At 41.6% G+C, this 17,100-nt stretch overlaps 1 protein-coding gene across 2 annotated transcripts; it reads left to right on the top strand.

The window, feature by feature from the left end:
- Nucleotides 1–862: 862 nt before the first annotated feature.
- LOC123485234 (zinc finger protein 585A-like) lies at nt 863–13,793 on the top strand. Of its 2 annotated transcripts, XM_045216145.1 has the most exons (3): nt 863–1,739; nt 10,825–11,485; nt 11,570–13,793. In XM_045216145.1, the coding sequence occupies exons 1-3, from the start codon at nt 1,320–1,322 to the stop codon at nt 13,441–13,443; spliced, it is 2,955 nt and encodes a 984-aa protein (XP_045072080.1). In that variant the 5' UTR covers nt 863–1,319; the 3' UTR covers nt 13,444–13,793. The 2 variants fall into 2 exon arrangements, with proteins under 2 accessions (XP_045072080.1, XP_045072079.1); XM_045216144.1 differs by having other exon boundaries at nt 10,825–13,793.
- Nucleotides 13,794–17,100: the final 3,307 nt, after the last annotated feature.

Below are 17,100 nucleotides of genomic sequence, written 5' to 3'. Positions count from 1 at the left end.
AAATGTAATGAACAATGTTTTCAATATCCAACTATCATCTGCAATACTTTTTACAGTACACTCTTAGAAAAAAAGGTGTCATCTAGAACCTAAAGGGGTTATTCGGCTGTCCCCATAGGAGAACCCTTTGAAGAACCCTTTTTGGTTCCAGGTAGGACCCTTTCCACAGAGGGTTCTACATGGAACCCAAAAGAGTTGTATGTGGAACCAAAAAGGGTTATCTTATGGGGACAGCCGAATAACCATTTTGGAACCCTTTTTTCTAAGATTGTTGATAATAACCTGTAGGCAGGTGGTCATTACTAGGTTATGATGGTCTTAACTATGACCAGTAGGCTACATAATATAGTGTTCAGAATTATGACCAACTGGTGTCAGAAAAAGACATAAAAAATGTCATTTTCATCCAGTTTGCAACCAGAATAAGACATATCAAAATATATCATACTGAGGTCTTTTCAACCAGGTTTTTGCCCACTGGGGTCGTTCTCTCCTGTTTTCTCTAATGCACACTTTTTGGTTTATCACTAGTTACCACAGCCACAAAGTCAAGATTTACATTTTTACATTTTAGTCATTTAGCAGACGCTCTTATCCAGAGCGATTTACAGTTAGTGAGTGTATACATTTTTCATACTGGATTGTCCATTATAGTAAAAATTCATAAAAACAAAAATGTACTTTTTGGTACTAATTCTAGATTAGCGTTAGGCATAAGGTTAGAAGTGTGGTTAAGGTTAGGTTTAAAATAAGATTTTAAGAAGATAAATGTTTTAAATAGGCGGGGTTTAGCCATAATTGTGACTTTGTGGATGTGGTAACTAGTGACGAACCACTTATTGGCCCTTTGGACTTTCCATACTCGGCATTGAGAAGTAAAGTGAAACGTCTGCATGCATTTTACGACATTTCGCAGTGCATGTGATTTGCATATCAGGTCATGTAAAATGCCAACTCTAAAGTGCCAATGACTGCAGAAAATAGTCAGCCAGAGTCGTTATCAATCGGTAGTTTAGGTTGCTGTGTTTTTCTTGTTCTTTCTAAACCTGATCACACTGCGTCTGGTGTGGAGAGAGGAATAGCTAAGCAGACAGTGGGATAGATATGCAGTAGCAACAACAAGCCTTGGATCGTGTGAGATGATGGGCTTTTTATTTTCTTTCACTTTGAATCAAATCTAACCAAAAGCTTCAATTGCTACCTGTAAAATCAGACAAAACTGTTGTGTGTATAGGATAGCACAGCAGACTTCGTTGGTTTGTAACCTCTGGTTTTAACCGCACCCTTTCTGTTGGGATACAAAACACACATCAGAGAAAATGGCGGAACTTGAGAAGGAAGGACTGCCCCAAACAATGCAGGAGAACCGAGATGAAGAGGAGCCCCAATATACTGATGACTCTAAGCCGAGCAAGATTCAAGACGACGCATGTTTCGAGGAAAATCTAATTGAAGAGGTCAGAAGGTACACCAATTTGTACAACACCTCATTGAAAGACTATAAAGACTTCACCATGACCAACAACAGCTGGAAGGAGATAGCTCAAACTCTGAGAGTAGAAGAACAAATTTGCAGGACGAAATGGAAGAACTTGAGAGACAGATATGTCAGACTGAGGAGGAAAATGAAGGGGAAGAGTGGGGATGCAGCATCAGGAATACAACCACAAATACTCACCACACTGTCCTGGCTGTCTGGCTTCATAAAACACAAGGAGACAGAGTCAAACTATCCAAAGGTAAAAATACAATTTCTACTGTCAATTAACTTTCTCTAGCCTAGATCACTACCCAGTGGGCAAAACCTGGTTGAAAAGACGTCACTATGATGTCTTATTCTGGTCGCAAACTGGTTGAATGATTTATGTTTTACTGACCAGAGTATGACATATTTTATTGACCACCATAGGACCAGTTGGTCATAATTGTGACCTCTATCTGACCAGCTGGTAATAATTCTGACCACTATATTATGTGCTATATTATGTAGCCTACTGGTCATAGTTAAGACATCAACCTAGTAATGACCACCTGACTACAGCTTATTACCTACTGTAAAAAAGTATTTCAGAGGATAAAGTTGGATATTGAAAACATTGTTCATTACATTTATATTTGTTTCCATAGGCACCAATTAAAGTTTAATTCTGCAACATATTCTTACATTTTAAAATAGATCAAGAAATGGCAAACTAATCTATATTTTGTTGCATATCTGCAAACAGTAATTGTTTCATAATTCACCCACAGACATGCATAGAAAGACTGGGACACAGGGTATATAAAGGCCCATTGTTTTATTTTATTCATGAACAATAAGAGTGGTGTGATTTTTACATTTTAGTCATTTAGCAGACGCTCTTATCCAGAGTGACTTACAGTTAATGATGGGGTAGATCCTCATCAAGGACCTCTGAGCACAGAAGGTGATCTGAAGCGTAGTGGCCTTGAAGAGTGGTGTGATGGGTCAGATCTGCAGTGAAGAGAATCAGCGCGTTACAACTTTATCATTTTGAGATTTTAAAAGAACTAGAGAAGGACCTTCCTGAATAAACTTTGGGGACTCAGCTGGCTAAAAGTATTTCCATGGTACTAGTTAAAGAAGTTTGTGGCTGTTGTAGCTTAGTGAGGAAAAAAATAGCAACTTGCTCATATACATACTTTGCGTCCTACTCCCCCACGGAGGTTAGGGGCATATTTTAGGACTTTCCAGAGGGCCTGCAACACATCAACCTCCTGAGTTTTCTGGCTTTTCATGACACCATAATGCCCACAAAGCTCATCACTAAGCAAAGGACCCTGGGACTAAACACCTCCCTTTGCAATTGGATCCTGGACTTCCTGACGGGCCGCCCCCAGGTGGTAAGGGTAGGCAACAACACATCTGCCACGCTGATCCTCAACACTGGGGCCCCTCAGGGGTGCGTGCTTAGTTCCCTCCTGTACTCCCTGTTCACCCACGACTGCGTGGCCAAGCACGACTCCAACACCATCTTTAAGTTTACTGACGACTCAACAATGGTAGGCCTGATCACCGACAACGATGAGACAACCTATAGGGAGGAGGTCAGAGACCTGGCAGTGTGGTGCAAGGACAACAACCTCTCCCTCAATGTGAGCAAGACAAAGGAGCTGATCGTGGACTACAGGAAAAGGAGGCCCGAACAGGCCCCCATTAACATTGACGGGGCTGTAGTGGTGCGGGTCGAGAGTTAAGTTCCTTGATGTCCACATCACCAACAAACTATCATGGTCCAAACACACCAAGACCGTCGAAGAGGGCACAACAACACCTTTTCCCCCTCAGGAAACACTGTCAAACTGACGACCGAAGACAACTTGCATTTGCCCGGCCCGCCAGAAGGAGTCGCTAGAGCACGATGAGACAAGGACATCCGGCCAAATCCTCCCCTAACCCGGACAACGCTGAGGCCAATTGTGTGCCGCCTCATGGATCTCCCGGTCACGGCCGGCTGTGATACAGCCTGGGATCGAACCTGGGGCTGCAGTGGCGCCTTAGCAGTCATTGTTGAATTAGCGATTTCCAACTTGCAATGTTTGTCCAATGGCCGATGAGCACCGATACGTTTAATCTATTTGCCAGTAGATTGCCGACTTGATGCATGATGATGACTCCTTGTCTAGCTTGCTAGCTAAGATTTTGAAAGTTTGATGTTGACATGATCAGTCCAATCAAAGCTACGGTAGATATAACGTGATTTGACATCATTTTATCTGTGGCCAATGGCCTTGAGCCTTCTTGGATGGGTACTTCTAATGTAAGTCTATGGCAGCACCCAAGGGGCTAGAATTGTCGAGCTCTACCCGTAGATTTTGCGGTGATGTAGTGTCCCCATGAGTGACAGAACACTGAGCTAATCACGGCACAACTAGAGAATATTACCAACCCCTACGCTCCGTATTTTCCGCTGGCTGCCCCACCTCCTCAGAAAGCACTGAGCTAGGCTGAAACACCTGCATTTTGGAGCTGCCTTACTCAAGAAAGCAAAAAAGAGACCATGTTTGTATGCGGCTTTATTAGGGCAATGATTTAATATTTTTTACATTTTCTACATTTTTTACACATGAGGATCTTGTCAATGATCTCAAGGCAGCAGGGACCATAGTCACTAAGAAAACAATTGGTAACACACTACGCCGTGAAGGACTGAAATCCTGCAGCGCCCGCAAGGTCCCCCTGCTCAAGAAAGCACATATACATGCCCGTCTGAAGTTTGCCAATGAACATCTGAATGATTCAGAGGAGAACTGGGTGAAAGTGTTGTGTTCAGATGAGACCAAAATCAAGCTTTTTGGCATCAACTCAACTCGCCGTGTTTGGAGGAGGAGGAATGCTGCCTATGACCCCAAGAACACCATCCCCACCGTCAAACATGGAGGTGGAAACATTATGCTTTGGGTGTGTTTTTCTGCTAAGGGGACAGGACAACTTCACTGCATCAAAGGGACGATGGACGGGGCCATGTACCATCAAATCTTGGGTGAGAACCTCCTTCCCTCAGCCAGGGCATTGAAAATGGGTCGTGAATGGGTATTCCAGCATGACAATGACCCAAAACACACGGCAAAGGCAACAAAGGAGTGGCTCAAGAAGAAGCACATTAAGGTCCTGGAGTGGCCTAGCCAGTCTCCAGACCTTAATCCCATAGAAAATCTGTGGAGGGAGCTGAAGGTTCGAGTTGCCAAACGTCAGGCTCGAAACCTTAATGACTTGGAGAAGATCTGCAAAGAGGAGTGGGACAAAATCCCTCCTGAGATGTGTGCAAACCTGGTGGCCAACTACAAGAAACGTCTGACCTCTGTGATTGCCAACAAGGGTTTTGCCACCAAGTACTAAGTCATGTTTTGCAGAGGGGTCAAATACTTATAAATTGATTTGCATTTTAATGAGGGAAATAACATTTTTGACGTGTTTTTCTGGATTTTTTTGTTGTTATTATGTCTCTCACTGTTCAAATAAACCTACCATTAAAATTATAGACTGATCATGTCTGTCAGTGGGCAAACGTACAAAATCAGCAGGGGATCAAATACTTTTTTCCCCTCACTGTGTTTTATATCAAGTCAAGTCTCAAGTCATCAAATTTGTGACTCAAGTCAGACTCGAGTCCAAGTCATGTCACTAGAGTCCACAACTCTGGCTAGTACAAACCTAGCTCTTACCAAGCTGGTTAGTAGGAATCAATACACATTGAAGATCAGAGTATCAAAGAGGAAAAAAACATTTGACACATCTTACTGTAAATGACTATGGATTTAAGGAGGGGTAGTTCAGCTCTCTCCTTTCACTGGGATGTGGCTGAATGGTCACTGGTAACTGAGTGGGTGGCCAAGCACTGCTGTAGAGGCCATGCATCAGGTCATTGACATGTTTCAGGAATTGTAAAGACAGAGACGAATCATGATTAACCATTACCTAAGGTCTTCACTAGGTTAGTCAATGTACAGTTGAAGTCAGAAGTTTACATACACCTAGGTTGGAGTCATTAAAACTAGTTTTTCAACCACTCCACAAGTTTCTTGTTAACAAACTATACTTTGTGCATGACACAAGTAATTTTCCAACAATTGTTTACAGACAAATTATTTCACTTATAATTCACTGTATCACAATTCCAGTGGGTCAGAAGTTTACATACACTACGTTGACTGTGCCCTTAAACAGCTTGGAAAATTCCAGAAAAAAATGTCATGGCTTTAGAAGCTTCTGATAGGCTAATTTACATCATTTGAGTCAATTGGGCGGCAGGTAGCTTAGTGGGTAAGAGCGTTGTGCCAGTAACTGAAAGGTCACTGGTTCTAATCCCTGAGCCGACTAGGTGAAAAATCTGTCGATGTGCCCTTAAGCAAGGCACTTAACCCTAATTGCTCATGTAAGTCGCTCTGGATAAGAGCGTCTGCTAAATGACTAAAATGTAAAATGTAAATGTAATTGTAATTGGAGGTGTACCTGTGGATGTATTTCAAGGCCTACCTTCAAACTCGGTGCCTCTTTGCTTGACATCATGGGACAATTAAAGAAATCAGCCAAGACCTCCACAAGTCTGGTTCATCCTTGGGAGCAATTTCCAAATGCCTGAAGGTACCACGTTCATCTGTACAAACAATAGTACACAAGTATAAACATCATGGGACCACGCAGCCGTCATACCGCTCAGGAAGGAGACGCGTTCTGTCTCCTAGAGATTAACGTACTTTGGTGCGAAAAGTGCAAATCAATCCCAGAACAACAGCAAAGGACCTTGTGAAGATGCTGGAGGAAACGGGTACAAAAGTATCTATATCCACAGTAAAACAAGTCCTATATCGACATAACCTGAAAGGCCGCTCAGCAAGGAAGAAGCCACTGCTCCAAAACCGCCATAAAAAAGCCAGACTACGGTTTGCAACTTCACATGGGGACAAAGATCGTACTTTTTGGAGAAATGTCCTCTGGTCTGATGAGACAAAAATAGAACTGTTTGGCCATAATGACCATCGTTATGTTTGGAGGAAAAAGGGGGAAGCATGCAAGCCGAAGCACACCATCTCAGCCGTGAAGCACGGGGGTGGCAGCATCATGCTGTGGGGGTGCTTTGCTGCAGGAGGGACTGGTGCACTTCACAAAATAGATGGCATCATGAGGAAGGAAAATTATGTGGGTATATTGAAGCAACATCTCAAGACATCAGTCAGGAAGTTAAAGCTTGGTCGCAAATGGGTCTTCCAAATGGACAATGACCCCAAGCATACTTCCAAAGTTGTGGCAAAATGGCTTAAGGACAACAAAGTCATGGTATTGGAGTGGCCATCACAAAGCCCTGACCTCAATCCTATAGAACATTTGTGGGCAGAACTGCAAAAGCGTGTGCGAGCAAGGAGGCCTACAAACCTGACTCAGTTACACCAGCTGTCAGGAGGAATGGGCCAAAATTCACCCAACTTATTGTGGGAAGCTTGTGGAAGGCTACCCGAAACGTTTGATCCAAGTTAAACAATTTAAAGGCAATGCTACCAAATACTAATTGAGTGTATGTAAACTTCTGACCCACTGGGAATGTGGTGAAAGAAATAAAAGCTGAAATAAATCACTCTCTACTATTATTCTGACATTTCACATTCTTAAAATAAAGTGGTGATCCTAACTGACCTAAGCAGGGAATTTTTACTAGGATTAAATGTCAGGAATTGCGAAAAACTGAGTTTAAATGTACTTGGCTAAGGTGTATGTAAACTTCCGACTTCAACTGCACATGCTAGGCTAAGTCTATGTTGCCCCTCAGCAATCTCGCAGTCAGGCAGACCGAGAGAAAGACGGCAAAACATATTTCCATTTCTTTGTCAGCAGGCTGGATACATTCTGTTCTCTACCCTTCGTTCCCCCTTCTATCCAAGCAAAAACTGAGAATCAAGAATTGATAAGTGCAGTTGAGGTAACATCAGAATTAATGTTGTGGGGAGCAGGGATAGGCAAAATGTATTGTGTTGTCAAATACAAAATACACAAGAATCCCTGATGAATAAAGAAAAACTTCACATCTATATTGGGGGGTACACGTTTCAAGAATTAGGCTAGCTGACAATGTCACACACACACACAATCAATGTTTCTTATATGTATATTCATCAACCATCTCTCTCTCTCTCACTCACTCACTCACTCACTCACTCACTCACTCACTCACTCACTCACTCACACACACACACACACACACACACACACACACACATACACACACACACACAGCTAGCATGACACAATGTTGACATCATGACAATCTTTTCTATAAGTTATTGTGATCATCATATCTCTCTCACACAGAACACACACACGCAAATACACAGCTAGCATGACAACGTTGACATGACAATGTTTTCTAAAGTTATTGTGATCATCTCTCTCTCACACACGCACAGAGAACATACACGTTTACTGTCATTAACTAAACAGATGTCAAAATGTTAGCTACAACAGGTCATAATAAGTTAGCTAACCTTAGCTAGCTAGCAAATATTTCCTTGATGTTCTTCTCCCCAACAAACTGCCGCTTTACTTACCAAAGTAAAACAAGAATGCAGGAGAGCAGGGACTACCACTTTGCAGTCAAATCTTTTCGACATTTGTTTGGGTAAATTTCGAGAAACTGTTGTTGTTTTCCTGCTGTGTTGTTGTGTAGCCTACCGGGCGCTCTGTCCCACCAGCCATATGGAATGTTGACGCTTGAACGATACAGGCTGCCTGCACGCAGAGATTCCAATCCAAGTTTTAGCTGGAACTGATATGCCTTACTTGTCTACTAAAATACAATTACTGCATGCATTATGTTGTTTGATTAAAAGCTTTAAGGGAAAATATTAGTCATATTTTCAAGGTAAAATGAAGGTGCAATAATTTTTTATTATTTATTGATGGAAATAAATGCGATAAGAAATAGGGTTTTGTAAATCCTGGTGGATTTTAGTAGGATATTGAAATAAAAGACATAGTCCTATGTTATATTTGTTAAATTCTGAAAACTAATTTAGTTAGTCATAATAGAACATCAGAATTCAGTGGAACAGAAGGAAATGTGCAGCACAATAATCAGTGCAATTAGCTAACACACAGCAAGCTACCGGGTATAATTAATTAAACAACCATTATTTAATTGTACTGCAGTTCTACTGCATTTTAACCACAGTGTATTTCTGTGAGGGTATCCTGTATTATTGTGGATGTTTATCTTACATGCTGGTAGCCTAGAACAATTGTTATGGAAGTGAATGTGCACTTTTCAATTGGTTGGACTGCGACTATGAAAAACACTGTAGTAAAAGCAAAAGCATTTATGGCATTGGATATTCTCTAAATTAGGGTCTCTGATAGCTATAGGACCGCAGAGACTGTCACAATTGTTTGCTTTTAATGACCTAGCAAATTAGATGACATGGAGGTGAAATATATAAAAAAAAATTGTTTATTTAAAATTGGTATTTCATCACCTGCTGAATAAAAGCCTCAAATGGCCCTACTCCTGAAAAGATTAATCGGGCTGGATAAGCTGAAGTGGACTCGCCCCGAGTTCCATTAGCCGGAGCCACAAACACTATGCACTTGTTTATATATACTGAACAAAAATATAAACACAACATGCAACAATTTCAAAGATTCTACTGAGTTACAGTTCATATAAAGAAATCAGTCAATTTAAGTAAATTCATTGGGCCCTAATCTATGGATTTCACTTGACTGGGAATACAGATATGCATCTGTTGGTCACAGATACCTTAAAAAAAAGGATATTGGCGGGAACTGGAACACACTGTTGTACACGTCGATCCAGAGCATCCCAAACATCCTCAATGGGTGACATGTCTGGTGAGTATGCAGGCCATGGAAGAACTGGGACTTTTTCAGCTTTCAGGAATTGTGTACAGATCCTTGCGACATTGGGCCGTGCATTATCATGCTGAAACATGAGGTGATGGTGGCGGATGAATGGCACGACAATGGACCTCAGGATCTCGTCACGGTATCTCTATGCATTCAAATTGCCATCAATAAAATGCAATTGTGTTGTTGTCCGTAGCTTATGCCTGCCTGCCCATACCATAACCACACCGCCTCCATGGGGCACTCTCTTCACAACTTTGACATCAGCAAACCGCTTGCCCTCACGACTCCATACACATGGTCTGCGGTTGTGAGGCCGGTTGGATGTTTTGCCAAATGCTCTAAAACGACATTGGAGGTGGCTTATTGTAGAGAAATTAACAGTAAATTCTCTAGCAACAGCTCTGGTGGACATTCCTGCAGTCAGCATGCCAATTGCATTCTCCCTCAAAACTTGAGACTTCTGTGGCATTGTGTTGTGTGACAAAACTGCACATTTTAGAGTGGCCTTTTATTGACCCCAGATCAAGGTGCACCTGTGTAATGATCATGCTGTTTAATCAGTTTATTGATATGCCACACCTGTCAAGTGGATGGATTATCTTGGCAGGAGAAATGTTCACAAATGATGTTGGCTATCTGCACTAATGTTGCTATTTTGTAGAAAGCCCTTGTTGATACTAGCCAGATGGCCACAGCTAGATAACTACCTAGCAAGATGGAAATAAACAATTTAATTAATTCTCCATAATCCCATACTGCCAGTGCCAGCCCATAGCTAGCTAGCTAATGTTAGCATATTCGCTAGCTAGCACAACATAGCTAAGGACACTGCACTAACTCGGCAGCTAACACAGGCAGCTGTATCATGGAAACTAGCTAATCCGTAGTGATTTAATTATAATGTCAATACTAGCTACAGTAGTTATCTAGCTTGAAGGAAGTATTTAATGTTGTCTGCATTGTGTCTGTGCACTTAGCTAGTTACCATCCCATGGCATACATTGCATATGAAGTGTGACTGGCTCATCCGTGAATTCCTATTTTTTTTCCCCTTTTTGTTGTCTCTCCTGTTGGTCCCCCAAGTGGGGGTTCATGCTCTCTGATTGGGTTAAAGTCAAGTTGTTGGCCACTGACGAGTATTGCGATTCTACAAGTAGGAACGATAGGTTTGTCGCTACAGGGTTGGCACGCAGCAGGTACCGCTACTGTTCTAGCAAGAGAAGGCCTCCCTCTGTGATAAATACCTATTGGCAGTCTATTGGCAGTGAGATTCTCTGTGTTTCATGCTTTGGATAACTGGTCAGTAGATCAATCTGATTTAAACAAAAAAACAGATATTAACCAAAATAATAAGTTATATTATCTATTACAAAATTAATGTTGTTTTAGAGAACTGACGATACTAGTTAGGCCTACTAGTAATTCTGCTATTTTAAATGTATTTCCAGGCAGAGGAGATGGACACCCCAGAAGACCTGCAAGAAGACAACCTGATCGAGCAGGAACACTTCCACAGTTCTAATAATGAGAAGCAAGATGGACATTTGGCAGTTAGGAGGAATGTAATATTAGAACGAACTAAATTCAACCAAAGACAACAAGAAGCAGGAGAGACAGCTGATGATTTTATCACTGCACTTCATTGTTTGTCAGAACATTGCAGTTATGGAGCTCTGCTCAGTGAGATGATAAGAGACAGACTAGTTGCAGGCTTACGTGACAGAAGACTGTCCAAGCAATTACAAATGGACCCAGAACTAACACTGGATAAAGCTGTCGCACGCATTCGTCAAACTGAACTTGTGGAAAAGCAACAGGACCTGCCCGAGAATACCTTCAAAGCTGCCAGCAGCGTGGCAAATATAGACAGTGTGCTTTCATATAGCAAACATCCATGCCCAGCCAATACCCAGTGCCAATCAGAGAAGAAGAATCAAAACTCAGAAAGACCACAACAACCCCAAACAACGCAGGACAATGCAGAAGAGCCCCTAGATACTGATGACTTCATTGAGGATTTCAGTCCTGGAGGAGAAAAGCCTCACTACTGCGCCTACTGCGGTAGGAGCTTTCAAAAAGTGAGGGATCTTATAAGACACCAGCGAACACATACTGGAGAGAAGCCTCACCACTGCCCTGATTGCGACAGAAGTTTTGCTCGATTAGATAAACTTAAATTACACCAGCGAACACATACTGGAGAGAAGCCTCACCACTGCCCTGATTGCGACAGAAGTTTTGCTCGATTAGATAAGCTAAAGATCCACCAAGAAATACATATAGGAGTGAAACCTCACCGCTGCCCTGATTGCGACAGAAGTTTTGCTCGATTAGATAAGCTTAAGTCACACCAAAAAATACATGCGAAAGAAAAACGTATTTTTCATTCCTCTGACTGTGTGAAAAGCTTTGTCCTTTTGGAGAAGCTTGAAAAACACCAGCTGGAGAATACCTTCAAAGCCACCAGCAGTGCAGCCAATGTAGACCGTGTGCTCACACAGCAGAGAACATTCAACAAAGTCAAAGAGAGTAAAAGGCAGCAGAGTAAAATACGAGCTAGAGCTCCAGGAAAGGGAACACCATCACATAGCAAAACAATGCAGGAGAAGGAAGAGGAGCCCCTAGATACTGATGACTCTGATGAGTGGATCGACGGTTTCAGTCCTGGAGGAGAGAAGCCTCACTACTGCTTTGACTGCGGTAAGAGCTTTAGAAAAGTGAGGGATCTTATAAGACACCAGCGAACACATACAGGAGAGAAGCCTCACCACTGCCCTGTTTGTGACAGAAGTTTCGCTAGATTAGATAAACTAAAATTACACCAAGAAATACATACAGGAGTAAAGCCTCACCACTGCCCTGATTGTGAGAAAAGTTTTGCTCGATTAGATAATCTTAAATTACACCAAAAAATACATATCAAAGAGGAACATAATGTCACACATAACCATCAAACTGAACTGAATGTAGACAGTGTGCACACACAGCAAAGAACAGCCAGCAAAGGCAGGCAGAAGAGTAAAATGCAAGCTAGTGCACCAGGGAAAAAAATGGGCCAGTCACAGCCAGGAAAAAACTCAAATTACAAAAGTTCAGTTGGAAAGAATCAACACTCAGAAAAACTGCAACTACCCCAAACATCGCAGGAGAATGAAGAGGATCCTGACGATACTTCTGATAACTGGACCAAGAGTTTCAGTAGTGTAGAGAAGCCATACGTCTGCTCTGACTGCGGTAAGAGCTTCAGACTAGAGAATCGTCTTATAAGACATCAACGAACACATACAGGAGAGAAGCCTTACGACTGCCCTGAATGTGACAAAAGTTTTGCGCGATTGGATCATGTTAAGTCACACCAAAAAACACACATGAAGGAGGAACGTAATTTCCGCTGCTCTGACTGTGTGAAAAGCTTTGTCCGATTGGAGCAGCTTGAAAAACATCAGCAAACACACAAGAAAAGTTACCGCTGTTCAAAGTGTGAGGAAAGGTTTTCAGACCTGGTTGACTGGAAAGCACACTTTTTAGTACACCGAGAGATCCTCCACTGTCCTGACTGCGACAAGCAGTTCTTGTACAAGGGACTTTTTGAAAGACACAGGCGAACACATTTGAGAAAAAAAGTAAAATTTCTCTGCACAATATGCGGGAAGGAGATTCACAACTTTAAAATACACATGCGAGTACACACGGGAGAGAAACCATATCACTGCACTGAGTGTGGGAAGAGTTTTGCATATACAAAATCCTACAAAACACATATATTAACACATACCTCTGGAGAAAGAACAACCTATCCTTGTTTGGAATGTGGAAAGACATTTACTCGCGTAGATGGCATGGTGAGACACGTGAGGAGGGTTCATACTGGAGAGAGAAATCATCAGTGCAGAGACTGTGGAAAACGATTCTTTCGAAAAGAGTCACTGAAGAGACACACGCTAGTTCACACTGGAGAGAAACCATACCAGTGCTCTGTCTGTGGGCAAGGCTTCTCCCAAGATGGCGACAGAAAACGCCACGAGAAGAGGCACTACTCTGGTGTCTCAGATTTCCTCGATCTATAATACAGAAGTGGTGTTTGTTATTGCAGGAACCCACCCAATCAATGTGATTTCTAACCGGGTGTTCTTCCGCCTCCAGGTGGCCTGGAATTGCCACCACAGACTGTAGGAAAGATACACAGACCGACTGTTGCTGATACACAACAAGACTGAGGATTACTGTCTTCATAGCAGTATTTTGTTTTTTCAAAAGTCTGTTATTTTAAATAGATTTGTCAAATGTGTTTTAATATTTTGTTTCAACAAAAGCATACTACAGGATACTATCAATAGCGGTCATTGTTAAATTATGGGCCTTCCCCATTGGGGGTTTGCAGTCAGTTATATTGTATTAAAGATGCACTATACAGAAATCGCTCTACCATTTTCCTGGTTGCTAAAATTCTAATAGTTTGCCTAATGTCAGTTTATGTGACAAAACAAGCAAGTATAGTGTACAATGATACCATCTATACCACTGGGAAATATATTTTCCATAACAAACAATATTGTATTTTCAGCTGTTTGAAGCTGGTGTACAAAACCGAAAGTAAAAGACGAAACTTCAGAACGGGAAGCATAGAAATGGCGCACATAGAACATATCTACCGCTTCTTAGACTTGCTTATGATGAGTGACAGATCTATAATACACATTTATATGTGAATTTGGTCGGGTCGCCCAAAGAGTTACATATTGCAGCTTTAATGTTGATATTATCAGGTGGGCCAAAAGCTACTTTAAAAACATGCCAATGAAAGGTTCCCAACTACAACCTTCAGTGAGTATATACATTTGTCTGAAATTTGCTCTCAAGCTGCAGAGGTCAAACATATTCTCCAGCTGGCTGCCACCTACAAGGGACCAGCGACCCGGAGTTAGGACAAGGCAGGGCGGGCATCTACAGATCAGATGCACCACTGAACGCTACAGACGAAGCCCAATACCTTGCCTGGCTACCCATTTAAATCACTCCAGCCAACTGACATTTCTTCTCCACGATGAGTCTGGATTTGCTGTAGATTTCTAGAATGCGAACACATTCTGACCGTTCTGATTGATCCCAGAAATCGATGGGTTGGGCCAGTGCCGGCCTACATGATGACGTTATCAACTTTGACACTGCATGGTTAAGATTTGTTAGACTATCCAATCGCTGATTAATTTGTTTTGAACAATGCCCCTCATTTTGAAGTCACACAAACGACTTCTAGGATACCCCTTCACTTATTCCACAATCTGTTGTGTTACAGCCTGAATTAAAAATGGATTAAATATATATTTTTCTCACCCATCTACACCCATTACCCCATAATGACAATATGTAAACATGTTTTTTGAAATGTTAGCAAATGTATAGAAAATGAAATATAGAAATATCTAATTTACATACAGTACCAGTCAAAGGTTTGGACACACCTACTCATTCAAGGGTTTTTCTACATTGTAGAATAATAGTGAAGACATAAACTATGAAATAACACACATGGAATCATGTAGTAACCAAAAAAGTGTTAAACAAATCAAAATATATTTTATATTTGAGATTCTTCAAAGTAGCCACCCTTTGCCTTGATGACAGCTTTGCACACTCTTGGCATTCTCTCAACCAGCTTCATGAGGTAGTCACCTGGAATGCATTTCAATGAACATGACCAAAGGACAGATTTCCACTGGTCTAATGTCCATTGCTCGTGTTCTTGGCCCAAGCAAGTCTTTTCTTCTTATTGGTGTCATTTAGTAGTGGTTTCTTTGCAGCAATTCGACCATGATGGCCTGATTCAATGTCTGAGGCTGGTAACCCTAATGAACTTTGGGACTTCCTTTCCTGTGGCGGTCCTCATGAGAGCCAGTTTCATCATAGCACTTGATGGTTTTTGCGACTGTACTTGAAGAAACTTTCAAAGTTCTTAAAGTAATGATGGACTGTCATTTCTCTTTTCTTATTTGAGCTGTTCTTGCCATAATATGGACTTGGTCTTTTACCAAATAGGGCTATCTTCTGTATACCACCCCTACCTTGTCACAACACAACTGATTGGCTCAAAGAAGGAAAGAAATTCCACAAATTAACTTTTAACAAGGCACACCTGTTAATTGAAATGCATTCCAGGTGACTACCTCATGAAGCTGGTTGAGAGAATGCCAAGAGTATGCAAAGCTGCCATCAAAGCAAAGGGTGACTACTTTGAAGAATCTCAAATATAAAATATATTTTGATTTGTTTAACACTTTTTTTAAACATCACTAGATGGGGTTGATGTTCACATAAGTGTGTTTCTGCTTTTAATCATGTTATTTTTATATTGTTGTTCCCCCTGTGTTATACAACATGCCTTGCAAACAAGAGTTTTGAATAAAAGATAAGTGGGGCATAGTTCAAATGTTGGGGAGACTCAGTGGCTGTGTTTACACAGGCAGCCCAATTCTGGGGTGCATTGTTATTTCAACGGTTGCTACATTGCGTGACGGTTTGTACTGAATGACACGTTTTCCCAAAATGGTGCACACCGTTCTTCAACAGCCTTTGAGGTACGTTTGGTGGGTGTGGCCTGATCAATATGGATGTGATCATCTGAAATCGCAAAACTCGTGCAGCACATGGTAACTGCCCTCTGGGCCACCATAATCACTTTTGTAAAAAAAAATGTACAGCTGGTTGTTCAGTATAGCACTGTTTCTGTTTACAATTAAAATAAATGTCTTCAAAAATAGAAGGCATTCGGGATGAGGCAAGATCAGATGCGGGACCATTCTAGCCAATGAGAGGACAGATAAGCGTGTGAACAACAGGCACAACCGATATAAAGTGTTTTTTTCCAAAAGTTGCCAGGATGTAATAATAATAATAATAATATGCCATTTAGCAGACGCTTTTATCCAAAGCGACTTACAGTCATGCGTGCATACATTTTTTTGTGTATGGGTGGTCCCGGGGATCGAACCCACTACCTTGGCGTTACAAGCGCCGTGCTCTACCAGCTGAGCTACAGAGGATGTCACGTGTCCTACTTATATCAGTACACTCATAACCACCAAGGACCTAAGCATTACTTAACTATTAGATCAAGTAAGCATTACGTTTTTTGTTAAACAAATTCGACACGCATTGACCTACATACAAAAACTCACCTGCTGGAGAACACAGATTTTGGGCCCAGTTATCCCTCTCGCTTTTCCTCTTCCTCTCCATACTGAATGCAGCCCCTGCACGCACCCCAGAATGGGTCTGCCTGTGTAAGCACAGCCTTTTAGTTGTCAATCTGTAGTCATTCTCACTCCAGCCATTAAGTGAGAATGACTACAGCACTGTTGTATTCGGCGCAGGTGACAAATCAAATTGGATTTGATTTGATTTCATCAATGTCTGACCAGTAAAACAAACAGAAAAAGGAAACACCAACATGCAGAAGAGGGATCGGGGTCACTAATGTTGATGATCACAAGTTTACTGGAGAACTGAGACCAAGTAGAGACTTTTGGACAGGGTGGATAATGGTATAATAAAGGCAGTTTATTCAGAGGTAAAGATATCTGGAATAGCGTGCACGGACTCGTTCGTCAATCTCGTAGGGAGATATCTGAAGAGAGCCCCGAAAACATTGTGTGCAGACATTTTATACAATAAATGATGTAGGTTGAATCTAGTAGTTCTGATCTTCTGATTGGTCCTGATGAGTT

The sequence above is a fragment of the Coregonus clupeaformis genome, unplaced genomic scaffold (genome assembly GCF_020615455.1).
Source record: "Coregonus clupeaformis isolate EN_2021a unplaced genomic scaffold, ASM2061545v1 scaf0620, whole genome shotgun sequence".
Classification (NCBI taxonomy): domain Eukaryota; kingdom Metazoa; phylum Chordata; class Actinopteri; order Salmoniformes; family Salmonidae; genus Coregonus; species Coregonus clupeaformis.
Note: the sequence above shows the minus strand (reverse complement) of the source record. Positions and strands in the feature narration are given on the sequence as shown.